This window comes from Pteropus alecto, unplaced genomic scaffold (assembly GCF_000325575.1).
Source record: "Pteropus alecto unplaced genomic scaffold, ASM32557v1 scaffold78, whole genome shotgun sequence".
Lineage (NCBI taxonomy): Eukaryota > Metazoa > Chordata > Mammalia > Chiroptera > Pteropodidae > Pteropus > Pteropus alecto.
In genome coordinates, this window is record NW_006443124.1 from 16,461,083 (window position 1) to 16,488,176 (window position 27,094).

Sequence of the window (27,094 nt, forward strand, 5' to 3'; positions counted from 1 at the left end):
ATCAGGTCTGCCACACACCAGGACCTCAAAGATGTGTCTAGTCTCTCTTTCTACAGGAGGAATGACGGAAGACTGAAAAGCAGACTGTGATAAGACTGAACGGGAGTCTGTTACAAGCTTGACCGTTGTAGACGGCAACAGGGAACCAGGTTGTGACGTGGACACAAAGCCAATCCCCACCTGAACTTTGTGGAACATTTGCAGATTAATCGCTTTGACTTCTTCCAGCTGCTGGCGGAGCGCAACCAGAGTGTCCTGCTTCTCGTGGGTGTCCTTTTCCAGTAACTTCATCGCAATTTCCATTTCGGTTTTCATTCCGATTTGTAACTCCAGTTCTTTTTCTAGTTCCTTAAAATAACAGTAACAAGGAAAATATTACTAAAATAAGTCATAGAAATGGTTTTACTGGGGTTATATCCTGGGAAACACCTAAAATGTAAACCAAAGTCAGAACAGGTTAGGGAGATTTAGAAAAGTCTGTCTAAAGCATAACTGGATTAAGCTTTTTCCCTTTTCTCATTTTTCAATGACAATTGGCTCTGCATCAAGTAGACAAAAGCTGGTAGATGGCAGTATGAGCCTAGAGGCCCAGCAGCCCTGTTCTTCAAACTCTAGGATCAGAGCCCATGGCCTGAAAGAGTATCTGTCTTGTTTCAGTGCTAAAGCCATTTGATGTTGCAATGTTAGAATTTCTGGAATGGTTTGCTAATTTATGGCAAAAAAGATGTAACAATTTTGAAGCAGTTCTGTCCTGGACAATTCAGGAGACATGTTCTCCACATCCAGTCAAAGCAGGTACAAGAACTGTTTGTTTATTAACAAACAGTAAATAAAGTCACTGACATGTAGCTTGGGCCAAAATAAACAGACCAGAGGCTCTGACTGAGGGAAATGTACTGTCAAAGAGACCAGGCATCTGGTTTCACAGCAATTTCTGAAAAAGGTTTATAAAATTGAAAAAAATATAAGTGACAATGCAGAATGGGCTGGTAAACATAGCTTTTTTTTTTTTTAAAGGGACAATTTTGGATTTTCTGTGAGTGTCAGCAGGTTTAAGCACAGATGTGAAAAGCACTGACTGAAATAACTTACGGGGCTTCTGGGGAACCCTTTCTAAAGACATTCACCATAGATAGGACATGGAAGGAATCAAAGTGTCCTATAATAGATGATTGGATAAAGAAACTATGGTACAAATATACAATGGAATATTACTCAACCATAAGAAGAGATGAGATACTGCCATTTGTGACAACATGGATGGACCTCGAGATAATCATGCTAAACGAAATAAGCCAGACAGAAAAAATTGAAAATCACATGGTATCACTTGTATGTGGGATATAAACCTAAAAGCAACAAATGAACAGGACAAACAAACAGAGACTCATGGATATGGACAATAGACTATTGTCCATATGGTTCAGAGGGTACGGGGTGGGGGGAGCGGGGTAGACGGGGTAAAGGGTGTCATATATGTGGTGACAGAAAGAAATCTAACTAGGGGGGGTGAACACACAGTGTAGATATATATATATGCCTTACTATTAAAGTGTACAGCTGAAACTTACTAGATTTCGTTAACCAATGTCACCATAAAAAAAAATTCAAAATAAAAAAAATTGAAAAAATAAAGACACTCACCAAGCGGACTTTCTTCTCCTCCTTCAGCTGCTTCCACACGTCGCTGTACATCTCATCCAGACCTTGCCGAGTTTGCTTGTAAGTCTCCAGCTCAACTTTTGTATCCTGCTTTGTTATCTATATCCAAGAAGAACACCCAGAGGAAAGGTTTGCTTATGGAAAGCAAGTTAACTGCAAAGTATTTAAAAATATACCATAATTTAAAAAAGTACAGCATGATTTCAATTTTTAAGCCTAATAGAAAAAAGTTAAAATTTTAAAGATATTTTGAAATATCTTTGGATTTGAGGATGAGAACAAGCCAAAAGATTTTTTAAAGAAAATTTAGGTCAGAAAACAATTTATATTTACTTTTCTTTTAAACAGAACAATCATTCTGAGTGGGAAAGGCCCCCACCACTCAGTATTTATCAATCATATTTTTAGCACTGGGTAGATTTTGAGATGAATCAGATATAGTCTCTATCAGCAAGTCATTAGGTGAGACAGCTGCAAGCCTGCAATTCTACAAAATGGCCAATGGTTTCTACAAGGAGGGAGGTGCACAGGGCTATGGGAACACGGGAGAAGGAGGGTCCAGGTGCAGGGATGGCGCTGGGGGCGGCATCACAGAAGACCCGGCACGTGACTGGAAGGTGAAGACTGCACAGGAACTTCACGTGCAAAGGCCCAAAGGTGAGGAAGCTGTGGTTCTGGCAAACCCCAAGTGGTCCAGGTGGCCTGAGAGTAACAAGGGAGGGCACAGCAGAAGGAGGCACTTTCTGAGGACTGGGTCATTATTAAACCATGACTTTGAGGTTTGTGACGGACGTGTCTGAGAAACATGCTGCCCAATTGTGAGGTCGATTGCTTACTTCTACACTCTTTTCACTTCTTTCACGAATTAATTCATTTTGTTCTCTTAATTGTTGCTGTTCTTCTTGAAGTGAACAAATCCGGTCTGTTGCAGCTGAAAGCTGATTAAAAAAGATTTTTATATTTCTTAACATCACAATAAATCTTATTCTTCAAATTAAAATCTAACATTTGACATTTTCACAATCAATGATATATTTTCACTTATTTGATATTTGATATTTTTTAAAATTTTATTTCCTTATTTTGAATAGGTAATATGGTCACATGGTACAAAATTCCAAAAAAATAAAAATGTATATAGTAAAATCTCTCTCCCACCCCTACCCATCTCTGCCCTTGCCAAATTTTCTCCTTTTACAAAAATAAAATATTATATAATGTGGGCAAAGATTTAGACACAAAGTGTTAGAAACAGCCTGAATATCCAATATTAGGGAAATGGTTTAATAATTTATAGTGGAAGCATAAAACAAATATGTAGTTATTAACATGTTTGTAAAGCTTTTAATAACTTGAGAACATACTTACAATATCAATATGGAAATGAAATAGGTTATATACTATCTTCTCATCCCTAACTAACAAAAAGCAACTATGTTAAAAACCCTTAAGAAAAGATGGGGACTTTATATACCACATGATAAAAACAGCTGTCACTTAGCCAAGGAATAATGGGCTTTTTTTCTGATTCTTCATTCTTTTCAGTTTTTCTAGCCAATGAGCAAAAAGGTATTTCATCACAAGAGGGAGAACGAAAGAATTCTGGGGTAGAAATCACAACCACACCATCAAAGACGTGACTGAGGAGGACATCATCCCTTTCCTGAATGAGTTATCATAGTTTCGAGAAGCGTACAGAAGCAGGATGCCCCGTGGACCTGCTTGAGGGGAGGCTATCAGGAGAGGCAAGGCAGAGAAGTGCACAGACCAACCCTTCCTTATGCAGCTCTGAATGCAGCCAGGAGAGAAGGTGAGGCTGGAGAAGGAGCAAGAAGCGAGACGTCTGCCCTTGGTCCTGGGCTGTGCTGCCAGCACCATTCACTAACGGGCTGTGACGCACTGGGCTCCTCATCTCCTCCCAGCCAACAGTGTCTATGTCTGCTCAGACTCAGAACTCAGAACTCAGAACTGGGTTTCTAAACACCACCGCTGTGCCCAGTAAGGACCTGAAGTCTTTACAGGAGGTGCCAGTTGCTACAAGGGAAAATGCGGCCAAATTCATAAACTAATTCCCGTTCCACTCTCTGAAGATGCAGAGAGTACACCCGGAAGCGGGGTACACTTTTCTTTAAAGTACATTTTCTATTACAATTGTTTGCCTTTGAAGAAAAAAATAACCCAGTTGTTTAGTTTCAAAAGCTAAATTAGGCCTTCTCTCAAAGCCTGTCGCTTCCTCTGGGAGAACAGAGTGAATCTGCTTGTCCTAAAATCAACGAACATCTCCCCAGTGACTTCCACATGCCAAGTGCTGTATTAGGCACATTTATGTAATATTACTCTAATTTAATCTTTCCAATAATAGTGTAAGGTATGAATTACCATCCGATTTGGGGATGAGAATTCAAACACTGGTCACCTAACTGGAGGCCCAAAGGCCACCGTCCATGGTGAAGGCGAGCCCTCCAGCTCCAAGTGTGGTGAGGCAGCTCCTGTGACCCTTTCTATGGATGTCGCCTTTTGCTGTCCCTCTCCTCACACAAAGCTGACCTCTCAGGAGAGAGAGCAGTCAGTTGAAAGTGGGCCTTACACTGGGTCCTCCATCCCAAAGATGTGCTCTGCAACTCTGGGCTGTCACCTGCCTGTACACAGCGGGGATCCGCTCCCGGGCCCCTCACAGCCCGCTCCTCCCCAGTGACACTTGATGGGGAGGCCCGAGCAGCCGGGGACCGCTACCTGTGGAAAGCCTCAGAAAGGCGGGGCAACCCCCCTCCTGCTAACGGGAGACCAGACGTGTCCACCAAGGGGACTGCCGGGCAGCAGGCAGCGAGCCTTCTTCCTGTCCTCTCATCTCTCTCTTCCTAGTGAGAAAGCAGAGAAAGACCACACTGTGGGGAGACTGGCTCCATGCTCTGGAGAGGCTGAAACACAGGAGGGGTTGGTGAGGGTGCTCGGACCTTGGAGCAGACCTGAGCCCTCCCGGCAGCAGGGAGCTAGTGCACCACAGGGAAGGTGGGGACGAGGAAGAGAGGGCATGTCCACCCTAGGAGCTACGCTGTCCAGTGAGGGTCACTGTCAAGTCATAAAACCGAAGTCACTGAGAACTGGCTCACGGTCGGCTGCGCTGGACTGTGGGAGCCCTGCACAGGGCTGAACAGACACATTGTGGGGGGGCCTGTCCCCTGTGCAGCTCAACCCAGGCCAACCGTTCCCATTCCGACCAGTGATAGGCTCTGGCCACACACACCAATTACGCCGTCTCTCTTAACTGTGGGCTGGTCTCTTTTAAGAATTTCAATAAATTACAAACCTCTTCTTGAAGCTTTGAATTAGTCTTTTCCAAGCTGTCTATCTTGGTTTGAAGATCCCCAACTGTGCAGCTATAGAAAATACAACATTAAGTAAATGTGAACTTATAATAGCTGTTTTCCCACCCTGTATGACAATAAGCGATGACTAGATTTCCTGTATGAAGTGGAGAGGCAAAGAGTCTCTAATGAACCCAGAGGTGAGAATTCTAACTATGTATATACACACACGCGTGTATACATTTATTGAAAAGTTTTCAGCTTCCTCCCCAAAATATGCTACCAATTTTTTTAGTCAACTGGAAAGAAAATAGTTTTTTTTTCCCCAACACAATAAATAGGAACCAAAATGTGTAGCAGTCATAGATCTAAAGTAATGTTCATGACAAGATATTGATATTTTTGGGTAGCAGAGTCAAAGGTGATTTTGAAATCTTATATTTTGCCTCATTTTTCAAATATTCTTCAATATGTACACTTTCATACTGAAAAATATGGAACAAGCTAATGTAGACTTGATAAGTGACACTAGCAATAACCACAGCAGCCACATGGTACAACATGCCAGGCCCTATGTGTTCTAAGCACCTTAAGGTTATCGTCTCTTGCAATGCTTTCTAAAATTCTGTGAGGTAAATCTTATTGTTCACCTACTTTACAGGCAAGAGCCATAACTTTGTACTGAAAACTCACTCAAGTTCACATCCCTTTTGAGGGGGTCCCAGGACCTAAGCCCAGGTGGTCTGGCTCCAGAGCTGCACCTGCAGGCGACAGACCCTCCTGCCCAAACCGGGGCCTTCTGCCTGCAAGGGGGGCCCCAGAAACATGCTCAGCTAGTGAGGTGGGGCTCAAAGCCGGAGGGAGCATTTGGCACCATGAAGCTGGGGAGATTAGGCCTGGCCAAAGATGCTGGATCTCATGGTCCTTCCAGCCCTTTAAGCCTCCCCCGAAGCCCTTCAATAAGATGGTTTGATTCACGCTCCCATCCCAGAAAAATGCTGAGTGAAACAAAAATGAAAATACAACAACACAAAATGAAAAAGGGCACAAAACAGAAGATATGGAGGGAATTAAAAGTTTAAGGTTATACACTTGTCAGTTATATAACAACTGTATAACTTAGGAAATATTAATAAAATTTATATTTTTCTTAGAAAACATAAATTACCAAAAAAGACAGATCCTGCAGAGAAGAAAACCTAGATGTATTAACAACTGAGGGAAAAATGAGATGCTGGCAAAGTTGCATCTCCATATTGGCTCTGAGCTGCAAATGTCCCAGGAGCAAAGCATGCCCAAATGCTGGTGGGTGTTCCCAGACCCTGAAATAAGGCCAAGCTCCCTAACTCATTCCGTGAAGTTGCGTGACCCTGACACAATGCTACCCGCAGAGAACTACATAACAATTAGGTCAGGTGACATGTTCGGAAGACAATTAAATTACTTTACTAAGGCTATGATCAAGTAAGTTTATTCCTGTGATACAGGAATGGCTCAAGATGAAGAAATCCATTAATAAAATAGATCACATGAACAGATGAAGGGATAAAAGTCATGATTAACTTAATACGGCGGTCCCCAACCTTTTTGGCACCAGGGACTGGTGCTCCTACGAGAATCTAATGCCTGATGATCTGAGGTGGAGCCGAGGTGGTGACGCTAGCGCTGGGGAGTGGCTTCAAAGACAGATGAAGCTTCGCTCGCTAGCCTGCTGCTTACCTCCTGCTGTATGGGCTGGTTCCTAACAGGCCATAGACCGATATTGGTCTGTGGCCCGGGAGCTGGGGACCCAGGCCTGAACAGATTCTAGAAGGCATTTGATAAAATCCAGCATCTGTTCCTTATAAAAACACAATGAACTAGGAACTCATCAAGACTCTGTCATCCAAAGTGATGGCCAACATTACATGTGAGAAGTCAGAGCCGCACTGCCCTAGGTACATGTGGCGTGCCAGCTCCTCGCCTGTTTCACTGGCTTTGGGGCCAGAGAGGCAGCTGCTGTGAAGCACTGCTAGTGTGCTCTGTGCACCCTCTGAGGGGCTTCAGAGAGAGGACAGCGTTCCCCAGCACACCGGACCGATGATCCTCACTCAGACCCCACCAACACCTCCAGAGACTAGTGTTTCATGTGACACAGAGGTAGCTTCCTCATTAAAATACAAAATGAAGAGAAAGATGACTACTATGGCTACTGAACTGCTCTCGAAGGCTGAGCCCTATGGTTTCCAAACCTTTATTGCTGCCCCAACACCCTTCGGGGATCTGTGCTGCCTCCCAGTGGCAACAGTGCTTTCCATGGCAATGACTTCCAACTAAGGGGCTGACAGGTGGAGAGTCAAGGTTTTATTCATTTACTTTCTAAATTGTATAACTGCACAAAACAAAGAACCAAAGAATTCTCCAAAGCTCTTTACCAAAAAATCATACTTCTACAGCCTGTACACGTGAGCATGGAATGATAATTTTTTTCCTTGGTTTGGAAAAAAAGTTATAAATATATGGCAACTCAAAAAAGTTCCATGAAGCAATTATCTGGTACTAAGAACGAACCGTGACATGGAAGGAGTCGGCCCTACCTTAAGTGCCGGTTAAGTTCTTCCACATAATTTTTTTGATCAAGGACATCAGTAATTCTTTCGTGCCTTTTAAAAAGAACATAAAAAGAAATCCTTTTTACTGAGGGTTGACACTTTGCCACTGTCCCCCAACCTTCCAATCTCCTTGTAGGAGGCGCAATGTCATCAGGAAACCAAGAGATAGTCAGAACTCAGTAATGTCTGCAGAGCAAGGCTGGCAGGAGGACAGCAGCCCGGGCCTGGGAGACGTGGAAACACACGCCTGAGAGCAGCAGGCTCCTTGCACATGCCCTCAATCCTGTGGCTGGCGGGGCACTTGGGAAGAGGAGAGAATGCCATTGGGTGCAAGGTGAAAGAAAACACCAACATCCACATGCAAATAGCTTCGAGGTGGCAGATGAAACAGCCCTTGTAATAGTGGAGGAAGGCTGGGTCAGAAAAGGAGACTGCGTGACTTTTCAAATCCCAAAGCTGACTAGTCTGGGTTAAAAAAAAGAACTTTAACATTTTAAAGTTCGCCCCCCACCCTTTCTTCACATACATATGTACAGATGTACATACGCAGGATCATTCTACACGGGTTCACGCCACAGGTACCACACTTGTTTTCCAGAGCTGTCATTTTTTTTCCTTTTATCTGCTCTGTCCTTACATAGCTCTCCCAGGTGACCCAAACTCATAGCCTGGTGAGTATCCTATGTATGCATATAATCATCATCACTAACTATTTATCCATCTTGTGTGTGTATACATACACACACGTATATACAAAGTATATGCAATTAAAATATAAAATATATGCTAGGGATCTTGTGGGTTTGTTTTAAAAAATGAGACATATATATTTCTTAGTATCATACGTTTTTCACTCACTAATACCTGTGTGTGGTGGTGGTGGGGGAATAATACCCATGGAAATCCCCCTAAATCCACTATACCAGTAGGTCTAACCTGTTCTTGTTAGGTCTGCATGATATATCAACATGTAATATTATGGATGTTCCATAATTCATTCAATTATTCCTTTACTGATGGGTAATCTGTTTATTTCCAGTTTTTTTTTTTGACATTAAGAATATAGTTTAAGTTTAAAGTAGGTGAATCATTGTACTTAGGGTGCATGAAGCATTAATGGGGTTCCCACTGGTGCCGTCCTTGGTAAGGTGTGCTGCCAGGGCACTGAGATGGGGGAGATGTTTGAAAGACAGGTAACAGATGCATGGGTAAAGCAGTCAAACACAACCCAGGGGTTTATCCTGAAATGCCCTCCTCTCATCATCTCCACAGGCAGTGCTACTGTCAGGTCTATGTGCCACTCCAGAAATGGCCCATGAGCACAAAGCATGACATGTAAAAAGGGTTGGGTGAATATTCTTTTTTATTGTAACGTAAATGGTAGCATGTCATTTACATTGTTGGCCTCCCCCGCCACTGCCCCAGGATACCTTCTGTTAAAAGAATGCTCTGGTTAACAAGTATAGGAAGAACTGCACAAGGGATGAAAGACATCCAAGATGCACTGGGATCAAAGAACAAGTCCAAGGGCAACCTATAGATACACTAGTACCATCCCACTTACATTCAAACAAACTGCAGCAAAATACAGGACCAATGAAGATACACCTGTGGGCATTAAAAAAAGCTTGGAAGGAGATGTGAGTGGCTTCCTCTGAGGAAGGGGGTGGGAGTAGGGTTGAGAGGGGGACAAGGGGACAGTGTGAATGGGGACATTTTACTAGTATTCTGTATTCTGAGAGCTTAATTCCTTAAACAAGGAGAAAAACAATGTATTACCTCTGTAATTAAAAACAGCTAAATAAAAACTAAAATTTCAAATAGAGCAAAATCAAATGTAGCATCCTTTGCCAGAACTGCATTAAAAACGTGGAGAATAGCAGCGCATGACGCAGTACTTACTCTTTGCCTCCTTCCAGGTCTTGCACATCCTTAAGGTAGAGGGAAAAATCGATCACTCCAACCTGATCCAAACAAAATGCACAAGTTTAAATAAAAAATAACTTTCTCACTTTCCACATAAACCTTATGATTTTTAAAATTCTGGGTATTTACATTCCTATCTCTTTCCTACAAATGTTTAGTTAGGCTAATCAGCTTTATAAAACAGCAATCAAACAAACCAAGAGGAAAACAACCTCACTACCCTCTAGAAGAAAAACTTACTAAAAATCAGAATGTAAGGGAATAGTCTGAGATTTTGCCACCACCTAGTTAAGATTATATTTGTGTCTTTATTCAATAAAATCGAGTTGTTTATCAGTGAAGTTCTTTGGGTACAAAGTAATATTAAAAAAAAAAAGAGAGAGAGAGAGACCTGGACCTCTAGACTAGAGTGGTGCCTTGGCTGACACTGACCCTACCTTTCCCTGGGTTGTTGCAAAACGGCCCAGTTGGTACTCCAGGGAAAATTCTGTGCTGCTCTGCGGACCTAGGGAGGACCAAGACCCCCTACATAGCTCAACGTCAAGGGCTTTGTCCGGACATAAAGCATTTGAGAGAGAGTGAGTGAGGGTCCTAGTGTGCCACCATCCTTGGCAGCGTGACTAAGTGGAGAAAGGTTTTAATCAATCACTAGTCCTATCGTAGACCCAGAGGTGACCATAGCAAAGAACAGAGTAGATGAATACACAACAACAAGAAAGAAGAGCCAAGATAAAATGTTAGGCCAAAGAGGAGTAAGTCCAGCACTAACTCCTTATAGTAACCCACTGAAGGTAATGACAGAGCTATGTGGAATGGTTTCTGCAACTTCTCTGTCACACCTCCTACTGATCTATAGTCCCCACCCCTGAACCTGGGCAGCCTCAGTGCCGTGTTGATGTTAGAAAGCAGCAGAAGTGATGCTATGACCGCTGCATCCAGGTTAATGGGGCGACGCAGGCTTCTTCCCAGCACATGTATCTTTGAAATTCTGAGTTGCCATGAGAGAAATATGGGTACCCCGAAGCCACCATGCTGGAGACCAAGTGTAGAGTCCACATCTGGACAGAGATGCTGAGAAGCCCCCAGTTCATGGAGCCTCTCAGTCCAGATGACAGCCAAGTGACAGCAAGCCTCTAGTGATTTCTGCCCTGGCCACCAACTGACTACAATAGAAAGCATAAGAATACCTGAAGTAGAAATTAATGGATTAGAGAGCAAATAAAGCCCACCTTCCAGAGGAGAAGTGATTAATAAAAGCAAGAGCAGGTTCTTTAAGTTCAAAAAAAGAGATTGACCTCCATCAAGTATGATCAGTATTTAGCAAGTACACAATATTACAAATGAGAAAGGTGAGCTTTTAAGAAGCTGTAAGAGAATCTGCTCATATAACAGATCTGAATGAAACACATGACTTCTAGAGAAATATAAATGACTAAAAAACTGTCCTAAGACTTAAGACTAAGACAATAAATTGACCAAGAGCTATGAAAAAACTTAATGTGGTCAAAGAACTGGAACCAAAAAAGGCATAAAGCTGAAGTGGTCATTCTGACAAAACTTCAAAGAAAAAAATAATTCCTGTTCTAATAAACTGCTGTGGAAAACAACAAAAAGGAAGAATATCATCCAGCTTATTTGATGAAGTTTATACAATGCTGACAGAGGAAAGTGACAAAGATAGTTCAGAAAAAATCCAGAACAGTGTCACTAATAAATGGAAACATAAAAATCCCAAACAAACCGTAGGCATGTTAAATCTAGGACACTCAAAGAATAATGCAGGATGACAAAGCAGAGCTTATTTTAGAGATGCAGGCAAACTATCACAACAGGAAACCTATGAATTAATTCAATTATATTTATGGGTTAAGGATAAATATGACATTTCAATAGATGCCAAAAAAAAATATTTGACAGATTCAACGTTTTTAAATAAAAATACAAAGTAAATTAGAATAAAACAGTACTTTCTAAACATGAAGACTCCTCAGACATCAAGAGTAAACACTCATACTTTATGATGACAGATGACAGGCCATTGCATTGAAGAACAGGTTGGGGGCTCGATCACATCTATTATTTAATAAAATTCCCAGCATTTATTTCGGAACTTGACTAAATGATATTCAAGTTCATCTGACAGAATGGACAATGTGAACTGTATGTGAAAAAGAGGTATAATGAAGTGGGCAAGAGGTGCACTATTAGAGTGTAAAGCATACTATGTGGCTCTACTCATGAAAAGACCGAGCTGCTCGCATAGGAATAATGAGATCCAGGGACTAAACAGAGTCCAGAAATAAATCTCAGCATATTATGGATATTTCACACATGATAAAGGTGCAATTTCAAATTAGTAGAAAAATAACATCGCAACGATATTGAGAAAACTGGTTTACTATTTGTAAAGAAATCTAGACTCACATTGCACATTATGTCAAAATGAATGACAGGCAGATTATTTAAGTGTAAAAAAACAAACACACAGTCGATTTAAAAAATAATTTTTTGATGGGGAAAGATCTTCTAAGCAGAATACCTCAGAAGGTATAAAGAAAAAAACCATTAAATTTGATTGGGAAAAAAATATATATATATAGATATATCTATATCTATATCTATATCTATATCTATCTATCTATCTATCTATCTATCTATCTATCTATCTATCTATCTATCTATCTATCTATCTATACATATAGTCCAGAGAAAATCTACTCTGAGAAACCAGAAAAAAAAATTACAACAAAAAATCCCAAAAGACAATTAATATCCTTAATCTGCAACAAAGGAGTGGAAGATGGAAACAACAAAGATGGAAAACTCAGAAAAAATGAGCAAAAGATATAAACAGGTAGTCACAAAAGCTGAACCACCAATGGCAAATAAAACGTGAAAAAAATACTTGACCTCTCTAGTTTTCAAAAATGTAAAGTTGAGAAGCATTGTTTTGTCTGTCAGACTGAAAAAGACCAAGAACGCTCATTGTAACAACATAGCACTCATGCAGAATGTGGCTACTTTGACGCAGCAATCCCTAAATTTGTCTTAGGGAAATAATTGGACAAGAGTACAAAGAGGTATGAGGATGTGTATAATATTGTTGTTGTAATGTGTAAACAACCTAAGTTAATAAGTATTGATTAAATTGATTATGGTACATTCATAAAATGGAATACTATGCAGCCATTTAAAATGGCTTACATCTCTAGTGACATTGAGAGCTATGTGAGAAATACTATTAAAAAATTATAAAATAGTGTGCTTGGAATAATTATATTTTGGTTTAATAAAAAAAAGGAAACTCTAAACATCTCTCTCTCTCTCACACACACACCCCCCCTGCTTATTTACATGCTAGAAGGCTGTATACCAAAATGTAACACTGAATTTGTTGTCTCTGAGTAATGGGATTATATGTTTAGTTTCTTTTCAAATATACATCTCTGCATTTTTTGAAAAACTTTCAACATGCAAAAACCACAAGGCTATTGAAAAAAAAGAAAGGAGAGGTTACCAAAAAAAAAAAAAAAAAAAAAAGAAAAAAGAAAAAAGCTGACCTGGGCATGGAGGGGTTGGAGAAGCTTTAGATTCTTCAGATCCAAATGTGTGGCGGGAAAAAGGCCAAGCAGCAGCCCAACCATGGCTACAAATGGCCTGAAGAGGCTTGGAGGCAGGGACGGGTCAGGATGTCTGTCTCCCTGATAGTTTTATAGTCCCCACCACCAGAAGATCAGGCCTCAGCCCCTGTCACCTGCTCCCATGCAGGAGGAAAGACCATCCTAAGAAGGTTGCCCCACCCCATGAAGTACTCTGTACCTCACTACTTTCTTTTGCACCCCATTTTATCAACCTGACTTCCCAAATCTCCTGACTCTATCTCCCTGCTGCCCATCCAACCTTGGGATTCCTAGACGTGCCTGCTCCATGTTTTTGCTGTCTCTCTCTCGGCCATGACCTAAATGTTGCTGGATTGATCCTTCTCAAACCCCAGCCTGATCATTTCAGTCTGCTGCTTGAAAACCTTCACCAGCTTCCCAGAACTCAAGGGACAACGTGAAGCCCTTTAGCATGGCACTGATGGCCCAAAGCTGAGCCCGGCCTCCAACTTCTCCTCACTCACGGAACATCCTGTGTCCCAGCCACAGAGGAACATTTTCTGTTCCCAAATGTGCTGTGCTTCTGTGTACCTCTGCGCCTCTGCCCATAATCTCTTCACCCCACGCCCCCTCTGCCCCACGCAGCCTCGCACAGCCCTCTATCAGACGCCCTTTGTCCCCTTCTTAGGTTCAGCACTGTCTGCAGATCTTCCGGCCTAAAGAAAGCATTTCACATGGAGCCCAAATTGCTGCTTTACCTGCGAATCCAAGTCTTCCCCTTTTAAGCAGAGGTTGGCATCTAGAACATTGAGTCCCACCAGCAGACCAACGATCACCATCCCCTCTTCCTCCATCATCAGTGCCTCGGGTTCATAGAACTCACTGAAAGAGATTGAAGGCAGGGGGCTGCTCAGGTGCCGCCTCCACCCACCAAGCCCTATTTTCATTTCCCAGCTGGTGGTCTGGCTGCCAGAAGCTCCCTCGGTGGTGGATTTCCTTCGGCCTTTCATTTCTCTCCTGCTGCTAGTGCTGCTGTTTCTTTTCTGGCCTCGCCTCTGTTCCTGTGGCTTAGAATGGGCTCCCTGCCTCTTATCTAAGGGTAACTCCCACGTTGGGACCCCAGACTCCAGTCCTTCTCATCTCCTCTTGGCTCCTATTTCTACACTTACTCTCGGGTCAACAGAAGTGGGAACCCGCAGTTCCCCCACATCCAAGAATAAAATTCCTCCCTCCTCTATGTGTCCCATGAGGCAAGACTGGTGGCTTTTATTTCCTTACCGCCTAGTCACTGCAGAAGTTTGCACTGGGGCTCCATCCCCTGCCTATGACTGCTTCTGGTCCCCAATGATCTGCTTGGTCACTACTGTGTGTGTGTGGATGGATGCATGGGAACTTATTGTCTTAAGAATTAGTTCCTGATGACAAAATCTGTAACTCAAAAGTTACTCAGTGTAACTGTGCTCAAAGTACAAAGGACAGAAATATTTGAAATCAGTATTCATCATGTAAAGATACATTCAGTAAGAGGCCATGGTATGAAAACAATAATTTGAATAAAAGCCCTGTACCTTATAGACCGTTGTTTTAATTTAAAATGAACTACAGAACTATGTTCGAATTCCTTAGCAAAAGACAAGCAAAGACAGGTGATGAAATACCTTAAGAGATGTTTATTGTCAATCAGCACTTTCAGATAATCTGCCAGTTTCTTTTGCATGAGTGCGAGGTAAAGCCAAGCTCTGCCCCTTCCCACAGCTGTCCTAGAATTCAAAGAGAGAATCGAACTGTTGTGGCGTAACAATAACAACAGAAAACAAAGAAAAAGAACTGATTTAGCCAAAGAGAGAAACATATTCACACTTGTGAATGCAGAGAATGTGGTAAGAATAGCTGCTCTGGAGGCTGGTGAGTACACTGTCTGGGAAGGCCAAGACACAGCTCACAGCCTACCTTTGGGTATCGTTTGAATTTTGTATCATGGGCATGTATTTGTTTTTCCTGACAAAAGAGAAAAAAAATCTTAAGCCACAAAAATCTGATTTCTGGAACAAATACAATCAGATAAAACTCTGAGTATGTTAATAAGATTTCACAGGGAGCCAGGAAATATTAGATTAGCTTTGTATAATAGATAGTCTCTCAAAAGATTAATAGATAGAACATTGTTAGTTCTTGTTAAGTGCTGAAGTCTCACAGGGTTTCTAAGGCATTAACTCAAAGGTGCAATTTTTAAAAAATTGTGGTAAAACACACATAACATAAAATCTACTTTTTAACTGTATTGTTCAGTAGTGTTAAGTACATTCTCACTGCTGTGCAACCAGTCTCAGAGGTGTAATTTTGAAAAGGCCGGCTTTAAACATTAGAAGGAAAAAAAGCTTCCCAAGTTTAGATCTAACATTGTTTCAGAAGAAGATCCTGTTCTCTGCAGAGTAACCACATGTGTAACATCCAGGACAGTGTGGAGCCACCGCAGCAGACGTGGGGACTCTCAGGCCTGAAGCCTTGCAGTGTGTCCTGGGTGGTCGCAGGAGCCAGTCCTGGAAGGGTTAATCTAACTTCAACGCAAAGGCTCTGAACAACTCCGCACTCCCCACAAATAAATGATGTTAGACCAGAGTCAAAAGGAGAGGAAATAAAGTAGGAAAAAATGGTGTTTAATGTTAGCATGATGTGGAAAATGGGCACTGACACATGCTGCACAGTGAGAGTGTAGACTGGCACAAGTCTAGCAGTCAATTTGATGGCTGCTGGTTACCCAAACCCTGCATCTAGTAAGGTGTCCTAGGGAATAGTTTAGAATGTCCATAAGAAGTAAGTTTGGGGGTGGTCACCATCACACTGTTTGGATACTGAGAATTTGAAGACAACTACAAAGCCCACAGGGACATTAAACAAATGAGCTGTACAATAGACTGCTATGTGCCCATTTCAAAAATGATGTTGTAGATGAGTATTTGGTATGGAAAAGGGTTTAAAAATCTAACATTAAATGGAAAAAAGGCCACAAAACAATATGTACAGTTTAATACTTAAGTTTTTCCCCTGCTTCCCTTCCCTATACATTAATATACTGTTTTTAGTTTACTTCCAAAACACTTTTATGAACATGAAAACAAATATCAATTCTTATTTTTTTCCCTTTTTATAAAAAGAAAATTAACGTGTTACAATGTCCTGCAACTTGCTTATGTCACGGGGCTCTGCAGCAAAGGTCTCAGCAGGATTTAGGGCGGTTTCAGAGTTGAACAGACCTGTGTCCTCTTTCTGGCCACTGTTCACATCTTGCCAAGGGATCTTGGGCAAGTTATTCACCTGTCCTAAGTCTCAGTTTCTATGTTTGTCAATGGGGATACTAACAGCTTTCCTAGAGGCTTCTGTATATGACTAAATGAGATAATGAAATGTCCTTAGCATAATGCCTGGCACACAGCACACCCTTAGCCAATGTTGGCTATTATTATCACCTGAAAATGGAACCAGCTGGCTCCTCAGAAGAAGGGTCAGACAGAGGCGGGACAGTCACAGGGGCTCTGTTGCATTGGCCAAGGATCTCTAGGACCCCTTCTAAATGCAGACTCCATGATGGCACTTTCTTTGTGTTCTGTCCAGTTTTTGATTTTGAGCCTATGATTGGGACCCGAAGGGCAAATCCAGACATGGCAAATGATTTGTTAGTCTCAGCCTTTTCACAAATGTCCATTGTCCTGGAGTCTAAAATCTGGCCTGAATCATATTATCCAGGAAACTGTCCTGATGTATTGGAAGCAGTAATTCCAGGAGTGTAACATGGACTCCTTTTCTTCTGTCATGGCTCCTCACGTGACAATGCCTTTGCAACCTATTTGACCTTGTGTTACAAGCAGGAATCACTGTCTCCATTTTAAAGAAAAGGAAACTGAGGCTCAGAAAGGGGTAAATCTTGCATCTGGATAATGAGCAGCAGAGCTGGACTAAAGTCTAAGCAGAGTGTGGCTCATGCTACACTTTGTTCTAAAATAAAACATGTTTTTCAGCAAGGAATTTAGAAATATGTAAATACGAGGGAGTTTTTTGAAACATCCAATCACTGTAACGACTTCTCACTCACTTTAATTCTGGCAGATTTCTGACGCTAGTGGCGATATCTGATGCTTCTGGGCAAAGTTTCTCCACCAGTTCCAAAGGACCAAAGAAAGATTTATTTTGGCCAATAAAACTCTTCTTAACTAAAAGGGAAAACAAGTGTTATTTGTGAAAACAGGTTGCAAATGCCTGCAGGGGCCCACGGTCTCTTTCAAAAGCCACATGAATGCTTCAGATTTAATCTTTCCACTTAATCCTTCTGATTTAGTTTTGGGGACAGGGAGAGGCCAAGTAAGAAATGGGCTCTCCCTTCCTCTGGAGACAGGGACTCTCCGATGTACCTACTATGCTCTTTCTCCAAGTATTTTTTGCCCATGAAATAAAACAAGTGTCTCATATGATCACTAGTGAGATTCTTTCTCTTTCTCCTTCCTGCTCAATGCCGAAATCAATATTTGATTTCAAACAAACACCACCACCATCCCTCATCTGAACTGCTGCAATAATCTCCTAATGAGTCTCCCTGCTCCTAACATTGTCACCTCCCTACTCTGACAATCTGTGCTCCACATAGCTGGAAGTTCTTTTAAAAATGTTAAGCCAGGTCTTGGTTTTCCCTTGTTTAAAATCCTCCAAATACTCTTAGGATAAAATCCAATTCCTCACCTGATCTATAATGGCCTACGTGATTCAGCCCTTCCCACTTCCCTGACCTCACTTTTGCCCCCTCAGCACACCTCAGTTACCTGGTGTCTTCCTCAAAACAAGGTGGTCCCACTCAGGACCTCTGCACCTGTTTTTGTTGTTGTTTTGGTTTCCCCATATCTTTGCATGGCTGTCTCCTTCCATAGGTCTCAGCTCACAATTTCACATCTCCGGAAAGAACTTCCCCTCTAATCCTAGCTGAAATGTGTTTTCCATGATTCTCTATCATTTAACCCATTTTACTTCCTTAAATTTGTAGCATTTTGTAATTACATTGGTTTGTTTCTCCATTTATTGTGTCTCCACCTCTAGAACTATGCTGTCCAAGGTACTCACTAGCCACATGTACTACTGAGGACTTGAAATGTATCTAGTGCAATTGAGATGTGCTGAAATGTAACACACAGTGGATTTTTAAGCCTTACTATAAAAAAGAATACAAAATCTCATTAATAAGGCTTTTTAATGCTGATTATGTCAGAATGATATTACTGTAGATATATTTCGTTCGATAAAATATAACATAAAAATTAATTTCACTTATTTCTTTTTACTTTCTTTTTAACGTGGCTACTTGAACATTAAAAATTGCACATGTGGCTTGCATGGCAGTTTCTATTGGACAGTGCTGCTCAAGAATGTCGAGTCTTGTAGCCTGGGACCTTGTCTATTATGTTCATTGCTGTTATCCCAGCAGCCAGAACAATGTGTGACACTGATGAATACATGCTGAGCAACAGCTGGCCCAGTCTTCTCCGTCTGGACCTCCCCACTCCCCCTCCAGGCTCACCTTTCAGCCCATGTTTGAGGCAGTGCTCCATCACCACAAAGAATTGCTGCAAGGGGGCATGCTCAGCATCTAGGCTGCGGCCCAGGCTCAGGGCGGACTGGAGCAAGACCTTAATGCTGAGTTTCATCATGTGCATCAAATTGGCCCGCTCCTCCATCATCTGGCACTTGGAAGCTGTGGGGCAGAAGCGAGGAGAGCTTCGTTAGTGGACTGTATGCGTGCTAGGGTGAGGAGGTTGGAAGCAGGGCAACGAAGGCAAGACCAGCCAGGCGGGGGCCAGGAACGCCGACGTGCGGATAACTGGGGGTCGCAGTCACTCGGGACCGGATTCCTGGAGGTGACAGCCGCACCTGTACAGCCTGGGCGTTGAGTCAGACTCGAGAGGCCTCTCTCCCGCGGCTCTGCGGGTTGCTAGGGCGACGGCCCTACCAAAACTCGCCGCGATTGGCCCCTTCTACACGCGGCATCCCATTTCCAACCCACCGAAGAGCACAAACTCCGCGAGGCCCTACCCCAAGCTAGGGGCGGGCTGGGAAAGTGTTCCGCCCCCGAACGCTCCTATTGGGCGAGCCCAGCCCGAGGCCACGCCCACGGAGCTCGCGGCCGCCATTTCGCGCTCAACATCGGTAGCGGTGGTCCCCCGTTTTCCCAGGCGGCTGCTGGGGGCCGCTTTTTTGCCTGAGAGTTTCCCCTTCAGTTCCTTTGGGGGAGCGTCTGCCTCTCAGTTGTTGCCGACCTTTCGCCTACAATTAGTGGACAATTACAAGTTTTACAGTTTTATTTTTGTTAAACCGTTAGAGTAAAACTCAGCCGTCTTTCCTTTTCAACTCTAACCCTTTCACTTTGTTTTGAGGGTTATAAACGTTGTCTTCAATCAGTATTAGATATCCATGACAAATGCTTACTAAATGTTCCCTTCAAACTCAAGAAATTCATTCTAGAAATTTGTTAAAAATGTAGATCCCAAATAAAGTCTTGGCGGGAAAAATAACGCAGGGCGCGGAGGAGGCCCTGACCCGGCGGCGCGCCCCAACTTCCATCTTTCAAACATCTGCCAATTAGGACGGAGGGAGGGAGGTGACGGGGGAAATCGCACAGTTTTAGTTTGCTGTTGTCAGATTTCTACAGAGGTTAATTGTCATGTATATTGTTTCCTAGTATTCTGTGAATTGTTTGTTAAATCTTGTATTGATCTGTACATTCTGGATGTTAATCCTTGTTTTTATTTCATGGGCATTAAAATGGAAGTAGTTAAAAGAGTATATATATGTGTAGCTAAATCAAAAAGAACGATAGTATGACAATTTACGATAAAGGCAATAATATTGAGACGAGATATTCTGGGATTAAATATTCTCAATTCTCTTAGCAAAATCTAAGAAGACAGCTACTGGAAAAGAAAAATCTGTCTAAACATTTCCTTGGTTGTGGAGACAGAAAAATGAGTTAAGTAAAGCTTTTGGGTGAGGGTGGTTTATTTTTAAATTTTGAGAGAATTCCATGTATTAATTTTTAAGTTTCAAACTTGAATGACATGGATGATTGGCAAAGGAAATGATATTGTAAAACTTCATCAAGAGGAAGGAGAGACTTGAATCAGATCAATAACTTGAATCAGATCGATAGCAGCAATTTGTTAAGATTTAACTTTAAAGACCCTGGACCCTGGTCTATAAACGCAGTGGTCTTCCAGTCAGATTATCCAAGGAAGTTCACCATGGCTAGGGAGGCCCACATATTTTAAAGAAATCGATTTCCAGGTCTTCAGTCTCACAGGCACTTTTTTATTCCTAGTTTACAAAAGAGCGTCAATTCTCTATCCCATATCTTCTTGATGCATTGACCTGGGGTGGGGAAAAGTCCCACAACACCGCATGGTGGTGGAGCTTCCTTTGATGATCAATGGAGTCACCAACAACAGGAAAAGCTTCCAATCTCGTTTTATTGCAATTAGATAAGGAAACCTAGCTGTGGTGGGGTGTAGGGTGGAGGTGACCTCTAGACCTCTGCGGGGTATCCTTAATTTATAAAGTTAAAAACATTTCCCCCCACAAATACAAATATATGTAATTATTTCCAGCCAGTCTCAGTACTCAATACCCTAGTTAATGTGCCATTAACTTGATGGACAAGTTCTATGAATTAAATGGGCCCAACCAAACTGTAGCTCCAAGGTTTTCATGAAAATGGATTTGAAGTAAAATAAATCTTTTTGTAAAAAAGATTTTATCGGCAAAAGGTGTAATGAAATCAGCAATATTTAGATGTCCCCAACCATTCTGAGTGTTCTGGGTTAAACAAGGTAACTTAAGTGAAAGAATGAGAAGTATAATTATCATTTGATAAGTCTTGGGAAAGCCTTTTTTGGGGGAGAATTTCCCAGAGGTTGAGAAATTTACTTAATATGACGAGGTTCCATCCTTTTTTGCAAGTCAAATAATTTTCATTTGCTTTGAACAAAAATAAACAAAAAATAATAATTACTGACATTATATCAACATGATTTGTGGCATATAACTTTAGAAGGAGATCACAGACTTGAGCAATACTGCTCTAACAAAACTATCCATTTATATTTACATGAAGGAGATTTCTCTGGGATCATATAAAGAAAATAGAAATAAAATTGATATTGAGTGCTAGCACATCTTATCAGTAAATCATATATACTCATCTATGGATATGTGCTAATGAAAAAAAAATACCATTTAGCTAATTAAGCAATTCCAAGAAAAATTTATGTATGTTTATAAAATTATATGCCTTTTATCAACTGAGTTTTACTAATAATTTTAATGGTAATTCATTCCGGAAAATTTTTATACACTTAGAGCTTTAGTCACAAGAAAAGTTTATTAAATTTTAATTTATTTACATATTGTTGGCTGAGACATATGGGAAGATGACCAATAAAAAATTTAAAAACGTTGAAGTGGAATGGAAATTCAAGGAATAAAAAAAGGGAAAAATGTAAAATTAATTAATGTAAAATTAAATGTAAAATTAAAATTAAATAACGTTTATTTTTAAGATGAATGTTGTGCTTATCAAATCATTATTTACATACCACTTGATACACTTAAAAGTGATGTAACAGTTTTATTTTAAAAAGTCAGTATTTACAATAAGCCAGAAAATGTATTCTAAAATTTAAAATTATGAAGAATTGTATATGTCAACTTTAAAAGTTGAAGTTTTTTTAGGGGGTCATGTGAACAAAATATGTGTTGTAGGTGGTCCGAGTTGGGTGGCAGTTGTTCCTACCACTGGAAACACAGCCACGTAGCCACCATCCACATCCCTGCTGAATTAGTCACCTATTCCTACTCATGCTCAATTTAGAGAGTTAAGGAAAGTTTGAGCTGGAAGGATCTTTAAGCTGTTCCATTTCTCAATTTTACTAGCTTTGTGACCTTGGCCAAGCTAGTCACATCTCTAAGCTTAATTAATAATAGTTCAACACACAAAGAGAATGTCATAAAATTCTACACTAATTGAATTGCCAAATAAATGGTCTGATCAGGGATCTTGACCTTGACCCTCATAGAAGAGGGGCCAGGCCTGTAACCTATAGAGTGTCGCAGAGAGAGGATGAGCTGGAGAGAACATGTGAGGGAGGAGAGGAGGCATCTGAAAAAATACAAAGGAAAGGGCCTGCAGAAATGTCAGACTCAGCAAGTTAAAACTGCTATCTCCCCTCATTCTGCCCAGTGCTTTCCCCCTAACATGTTTTCCCATAGCTACCTCCCCCACCTCAAGGACTCTCCAGCTCACATCTGTTGATTCATGGCTTGCCAACCAACTAATGTTCTTCCTTAGCTCTGTAGCTGTGTAGAAATAACAAGACTGTGTAAAACAGCTTGTTATGTTACAAATGGAGCTCAGCCTTTGGCTAGGAATCCACTGAGCAGGTGCCGGCATCAATAAGTGCTGCACCCTGCTTATTATAGCCTAGGTGTCCCGTCCCTCTGTTCAAGAATCCTATAATGGAGCTTATAACGCCAAGGTCGTGGGTTCTACAAAACAAACAACCTGTAAGACCAATGGTCTGGAAATTCCTCCCTGCTTGTAGCCCTCCACCCAAAGCTCCTCCTCTCCATCTGAGTAAGGATTAGGCACATGTGAAGCCTCAGACAAAGGAATCACGTGCCCCTTGCATGGACACTGCAGAAGTATATAAACTGTAATAAATCTAACTAGAGCGAGCTCGTGCATGGAGCTGTGCATGTGCTCCACCGGCCTAATAAATTCTCCTTCCTCTAACAAAGTTGTCTGAGTGTCTGAATTCCTCCGTCGGGTCGCTTCCTGTAACACATGAAGCCAGCCACCCTCTTGCTGGAGGAATGCTGTCAACAGTGTCAGATCAGAGTTTTCAAGAGAAGCTGGTGATCTGGATTTTTATGTGAAACCTGCTAATTGCCTTAAAAAATTTTGTTTAATGCTTTCATACTGTGCAGGGTAGGAAAAAAAATGCAACTACCAGTTGCAAACAGCTCAAAGGGCTGATGGTTTGTTGTAATGTTTGGTTGAGATAATAAGTACTCAGGAGGGGAAATGGGCTGTATAGGTTTTTTTTGTTGTTGCTGGGTTTGGATTTGAATTATAGAGAAGTGATTAGATTCTTACAGAGTTGAGTTTTAGTTATGAATAGACTGTAGGTTTCTCAAAAGATCTTACAATTCAGTATGGTGTTATTTTGTCCTGACAAGGAAAGAAACCATTATTTTATACTTTCCTAATTTTCAGAGATTTTCATTACCATCTCAATGGCTAACTTAAGATGTTCAGCCATGTGAAGTAGGAAAAGTTATTGTGCTTCATTTTGGAAGGAGCTGCACCACAAAATAAAATTTCCCATGGAAGAGAACAGAGAAAGGCATAATATGTATCACCTACCTAATGGCAAATACATAATTTTAAAATCAAAGAATGCCGTCTTTGGTGAGTACCCATGTGCAAGACATTGTGGCAGGTACATTAATTCCATAAATGTGTTTTGTTTTAGGAGGAGGCATCACTCTAGAAAGCAAGATGTGGAACCTGGTGTGTATGTCCTGTGGTTTGTGTGAAACCTGTGTGTGTGTGTGTAGAGACGAAAGGATGTTTACAAGCACAGACACTCTGTAAGACACGACGGGCTTGGAGACAGTGTCTGGGATGGAGGACTGCCTCCACACGGAATCTTCTTTAGTATGGATTGATTTTTTTGTTTGTTTTACTACAGGCATTTATCTTAAAACAAACCAACCAACCAACCAACCAAAAAATCAAACAAGACAACTAAGTGAACACAATTGCTGTGATATGCTGAGCTTCCAGACCGCAAGTGGGATAACACTGTAAAACAAACATTCAGAGCATTCCACGACATTCCACAGCATTTTCCTTTAACTTAGATCACCAAAAAATTTTATCTGGCAAGAGTGCTAACATTTGACCTTTGCTCCTTCACTGTTCCCTCTGAAAAAGCTCTGTCCTCACTGCTGTGGCAGCAGATCAATGGGACAGAGACCTACGACCTGGCTGACGCCAGGGCCACGTCTTCCCCTGACCTGCTGTTCTGAGGCCTCTGCCCAGCACGATGCCCAGAGCAATGCCCTGGGTCCATTTCCTCTCCTCACCCGCACTGTCGTCCTACCAGATGGCTTCTAATTCCGGTTACCTTTAGGGGCTAGCCACACAGCTCCTCCCAGCTGTTCCCCACATGTCAGCCTTTGGTAAGCCATGTTCATGATTTTTGCCAGATTCAAGAGGCAGTTACTTAATATATTTTTTTACATTGTCTAATTTAAAAAATCCATATGTACGTTATGACATTTTACTTATAAAATTAGAGACGTTGAGGCATCAAGGTGTCATGACTAAGAGCGTGGGCTTGAGAGGCAGATGTCTTGGTTAAGCACTGGCTCTGCCATTTCTGAGTAACTGGGTCAAGTCACTTCCCTTTAATTTGGTCTTCTTCTTTATAAAGAGGGGATAATAATGGCACCTATCATATGGGGCGGGCTCGTGGGTGGAGGTAGGAAGTCAGTCTCCCTTTCAAAAAAACATTCCTGCAGGGATGCTATCTGTATATGGTTGGGGTGGGTGAGAGGCCCCTGCCCAGTTGCCTGCCTAGTGTGCTGTGGTGCTGCCAGCCTGGGGCATGGCAGTGGATACCCTGCCCTACCCTGAGATTCAGAAGGTGTGACTCGATCCTCCCTGGGCCAGCAGTGGTCATGGAGTGGGGTCAGGGAGGTGTAGGGAGAAGCCCCAGGGCAGTTCGAGTGAGTCAGGGCAGCCGAGAATCTGTCCCAAGAAGGCAGTGGAAGGTGGGACCACACGAGCCTGGCTCCCAGACCCCCACACGTTGCTTTGTTCCACTGGACTTCACTTAAAAACACAAATTCGGGCATATAATTACTAAGAATATCAAGCATGGGTCACATCTCAGTGTCTGGCCTTGTGTGACCACATTAACCAAAGCCTGCATTGATTACACACTATAAAGCCAGTCCTGCTATAAAATTATTGAAGATTAAATGAATTAATGTATGCACAGATCTAAGACTAAGATCTGGCACCTAGGAAACACAATATAAGTGTTGGCTATTATTCATAGCACCACCATAAATGGAAAACAAGTATTTTTCAAATATGCATTCGTTCAAATATTTATTATTGTGTTAGGCACTGTTCTAGGCACTGGCACATTTTATTTATCACTGAACAACTAACATTTATTATTTGCTTACTACATGCCATGAACTATCCAAGAGGCCTCCAGAAGACCCCAGGCCTGACTCTGGGGACTGTCTGCCAGTGGGTGGGTACACAGACACCCCACTGACCCATAAAAATGTGGGGAGCTAGAGGGAACCAGATCCTGGGTTGAACAGGCTCTCTCATTACCTTCTCCACCTACTTTCCATTGCCAGAATCTCAAAAGAAGTCAGATTCTAAACTCTACTCATTAATCTTTCTTAACCACTGAAATTCTCACAATTCACTGTTTCTGTGTTAGTGCTGACTTCTGTAGCAAATTGTCCAGTGGACAGGACAGAATCAAGAAACCTCCAGGGCACATTGTTGCTTCTTAGACAGCGCTCCAGTGTTTAGTTAGCACTGCCATGGAGAAGAAAGTGTTCTGTGTGCTATGCCATATGCGGCCACAAGCCACATGTGGGCTACCGAGTCACACATTGTTTCCGTCCTTCTCACTAATGTGCTGAAATTATTCTAGACACAGGGCTGAAAAGGACTATGACAGATCACTGGGTGAATCAAAAGTCCCCACATTACAGTCTGGGAAGTGCGCTGCTGTGTCCAGTGCATAGCTAAGTTGCCTGCAACCACACCTCCTGACTTCCGCCTTGGTGCCTTGACTCAATGGGGCGTGTGGTGCGCTGTCACCTCGCTGGAATTTTGAGACTGACAGCAGAGAACTTAAGTGCTTTTAAAATGCATACGGATCAGCTAAGCTCAAACTCGCACATTTCCTTAAGGTCCACCAATGAGAAGAAAGATGCTGTCTGGGGAACAGAGTGAAATTCGCCACCCCAGTCCACCTCACCCCATGTGTGGATATCCGCGGCCGCCACCCGGTGCAAAGAAAACACAGAAGTCAGGCATGTGGACACGTGAGTTTCGTACAACTCGTCTACCAGGGTCGCGCCAGCCCGTGTATCAGAGCCAACTGCCGCGGACCCTGCGGGGAGCACGAGGGGCGTGCCCGCCGGACCTACCTGCGTGCGCCGCGCCATCCGCGCCGCCGTCTGCACCGCCCAGCCCCGCGGCCGCGCGCAGCGCGCTCCCGCAACTCGCCGACAGGTTGCCGGTAGCTCTGCGCGCCAGAGTCAGGATGGGTCCCGACCAGCCCTCTGCCGCCGCCCGCCTCCTCCCGGCGCTCCGCAGCTCGCCCGGGCCCGGCACCTGGCTCCGGTCCACGATCTCGAACTCTTCTCCCGGCTCCGGTTCCGGCCCCGGCCCCGGCCCTGGCTCCCGCCCGGCCGGGGAACCGTCTCCCCCATCGGCCATCTTGGCCGCGTCACGTGTCCGCGGCGGACGGGCGTGAGCTCCCGCGCCCTCGTTGCCCCGCTTCCTGTTCGCCAAGTCCTCCTTCTCCATCCTCCTTTCCTTCCTTCCACTCTAAGTAGGTTTGGGATGACACCAGTCCTCACCCGGGAAGCGCCCGGTGCCCACCAGCGGGTGGACTTGTTCCCAGGAAGTTATTCTCCCGCGTTTCTCTGCAGCGGGACGCCCGCCCTGATCACAGCCCCCAGGGCCTCAGTTTTCTTCTTGACACTGGTTCCTCTTCATTTTCATTTCATATTTTACTTATTCTACTTAGTCATTTTTCTGCAGCGGTCTTCGGAACAAGCCCTGAAAAGGGTGGGTAAGGAAGCAGGTGAGGCAGGAAACAGGATTTAAAAAATGAAATAACCAGGACAACTTTGTAGTTAGGGGCACATT

At 42.6% G+C, this 27,094-nt stretch overlaps 1 protein-coding gene across 3 annotated transcripts in view; it reads right to left on the reverse strand.

Annotated features, from left to right (window-relative positions):
- RUFY1 (RUN and FYVE domain containing 1) overlaps positions 1 to 26,885 on the reverse strand; it is a 40,657-nt gene extending 13,772 nt beyond the window's left edge. Inside the window, exons 1-11 of one of the 3 annotated variants that reach the window (XM_025040732.1) lie at positions 26,368 to 26,885; positions 18,644 to 18,817; positions 17,174 to 17,291; positions 14,742 to 14,843; positions 13,842 to 13,965; positions 9,461 to 9,522; positions 7,544 to 7,609; positions 4,970 to 5,039; positions 2,499 to 2,600; positions 1,645 to 1,761; positions 181 to 348 (exon numbers count right to left, since the gene is read on the reverse strand). In XM_025040732.1, coding sequence (XP_024896500.1) covers positions 181 to 348; positions 1,645 to 1,761; positions 2,499 to 2,600; positions 4,970 to 5,039; positions 7,544 to 7,609; positions 9,461 to 9,522; positions 13,842 to 13,965; positions 14,742 to 14,843; positions 17,174 to 17,291; positions 18,644 to 18,817; positions 26,368 to 26,749 — 1,485 coding nt within the window. In that variant the 5' untranslated portion in view covers positions 26,750 to 26,885. Of the gene's footprint in view, positions 1 to 180; positions 349 to 1,644; positions 1,762 to 2,498; positions 2,601 to 4,969; positions 5,040 to 7,543; positions 7,610 to 9,460; positions 9,523 to 13,841; positions 13,966 to 14,741; positions 14,844 to 17,173; positions 17,292 to 18,643; positions 18,818 to 18,993; positions 19,136 to 26,367 lie in introns of those variants that run through there. The other 2 variants (XM_006923254.3, XM_025040733.1) reach the window with 2 other exon arrangements.
- Positions 26,886 to 27,094: the final 209 nt, after the last annotated feature.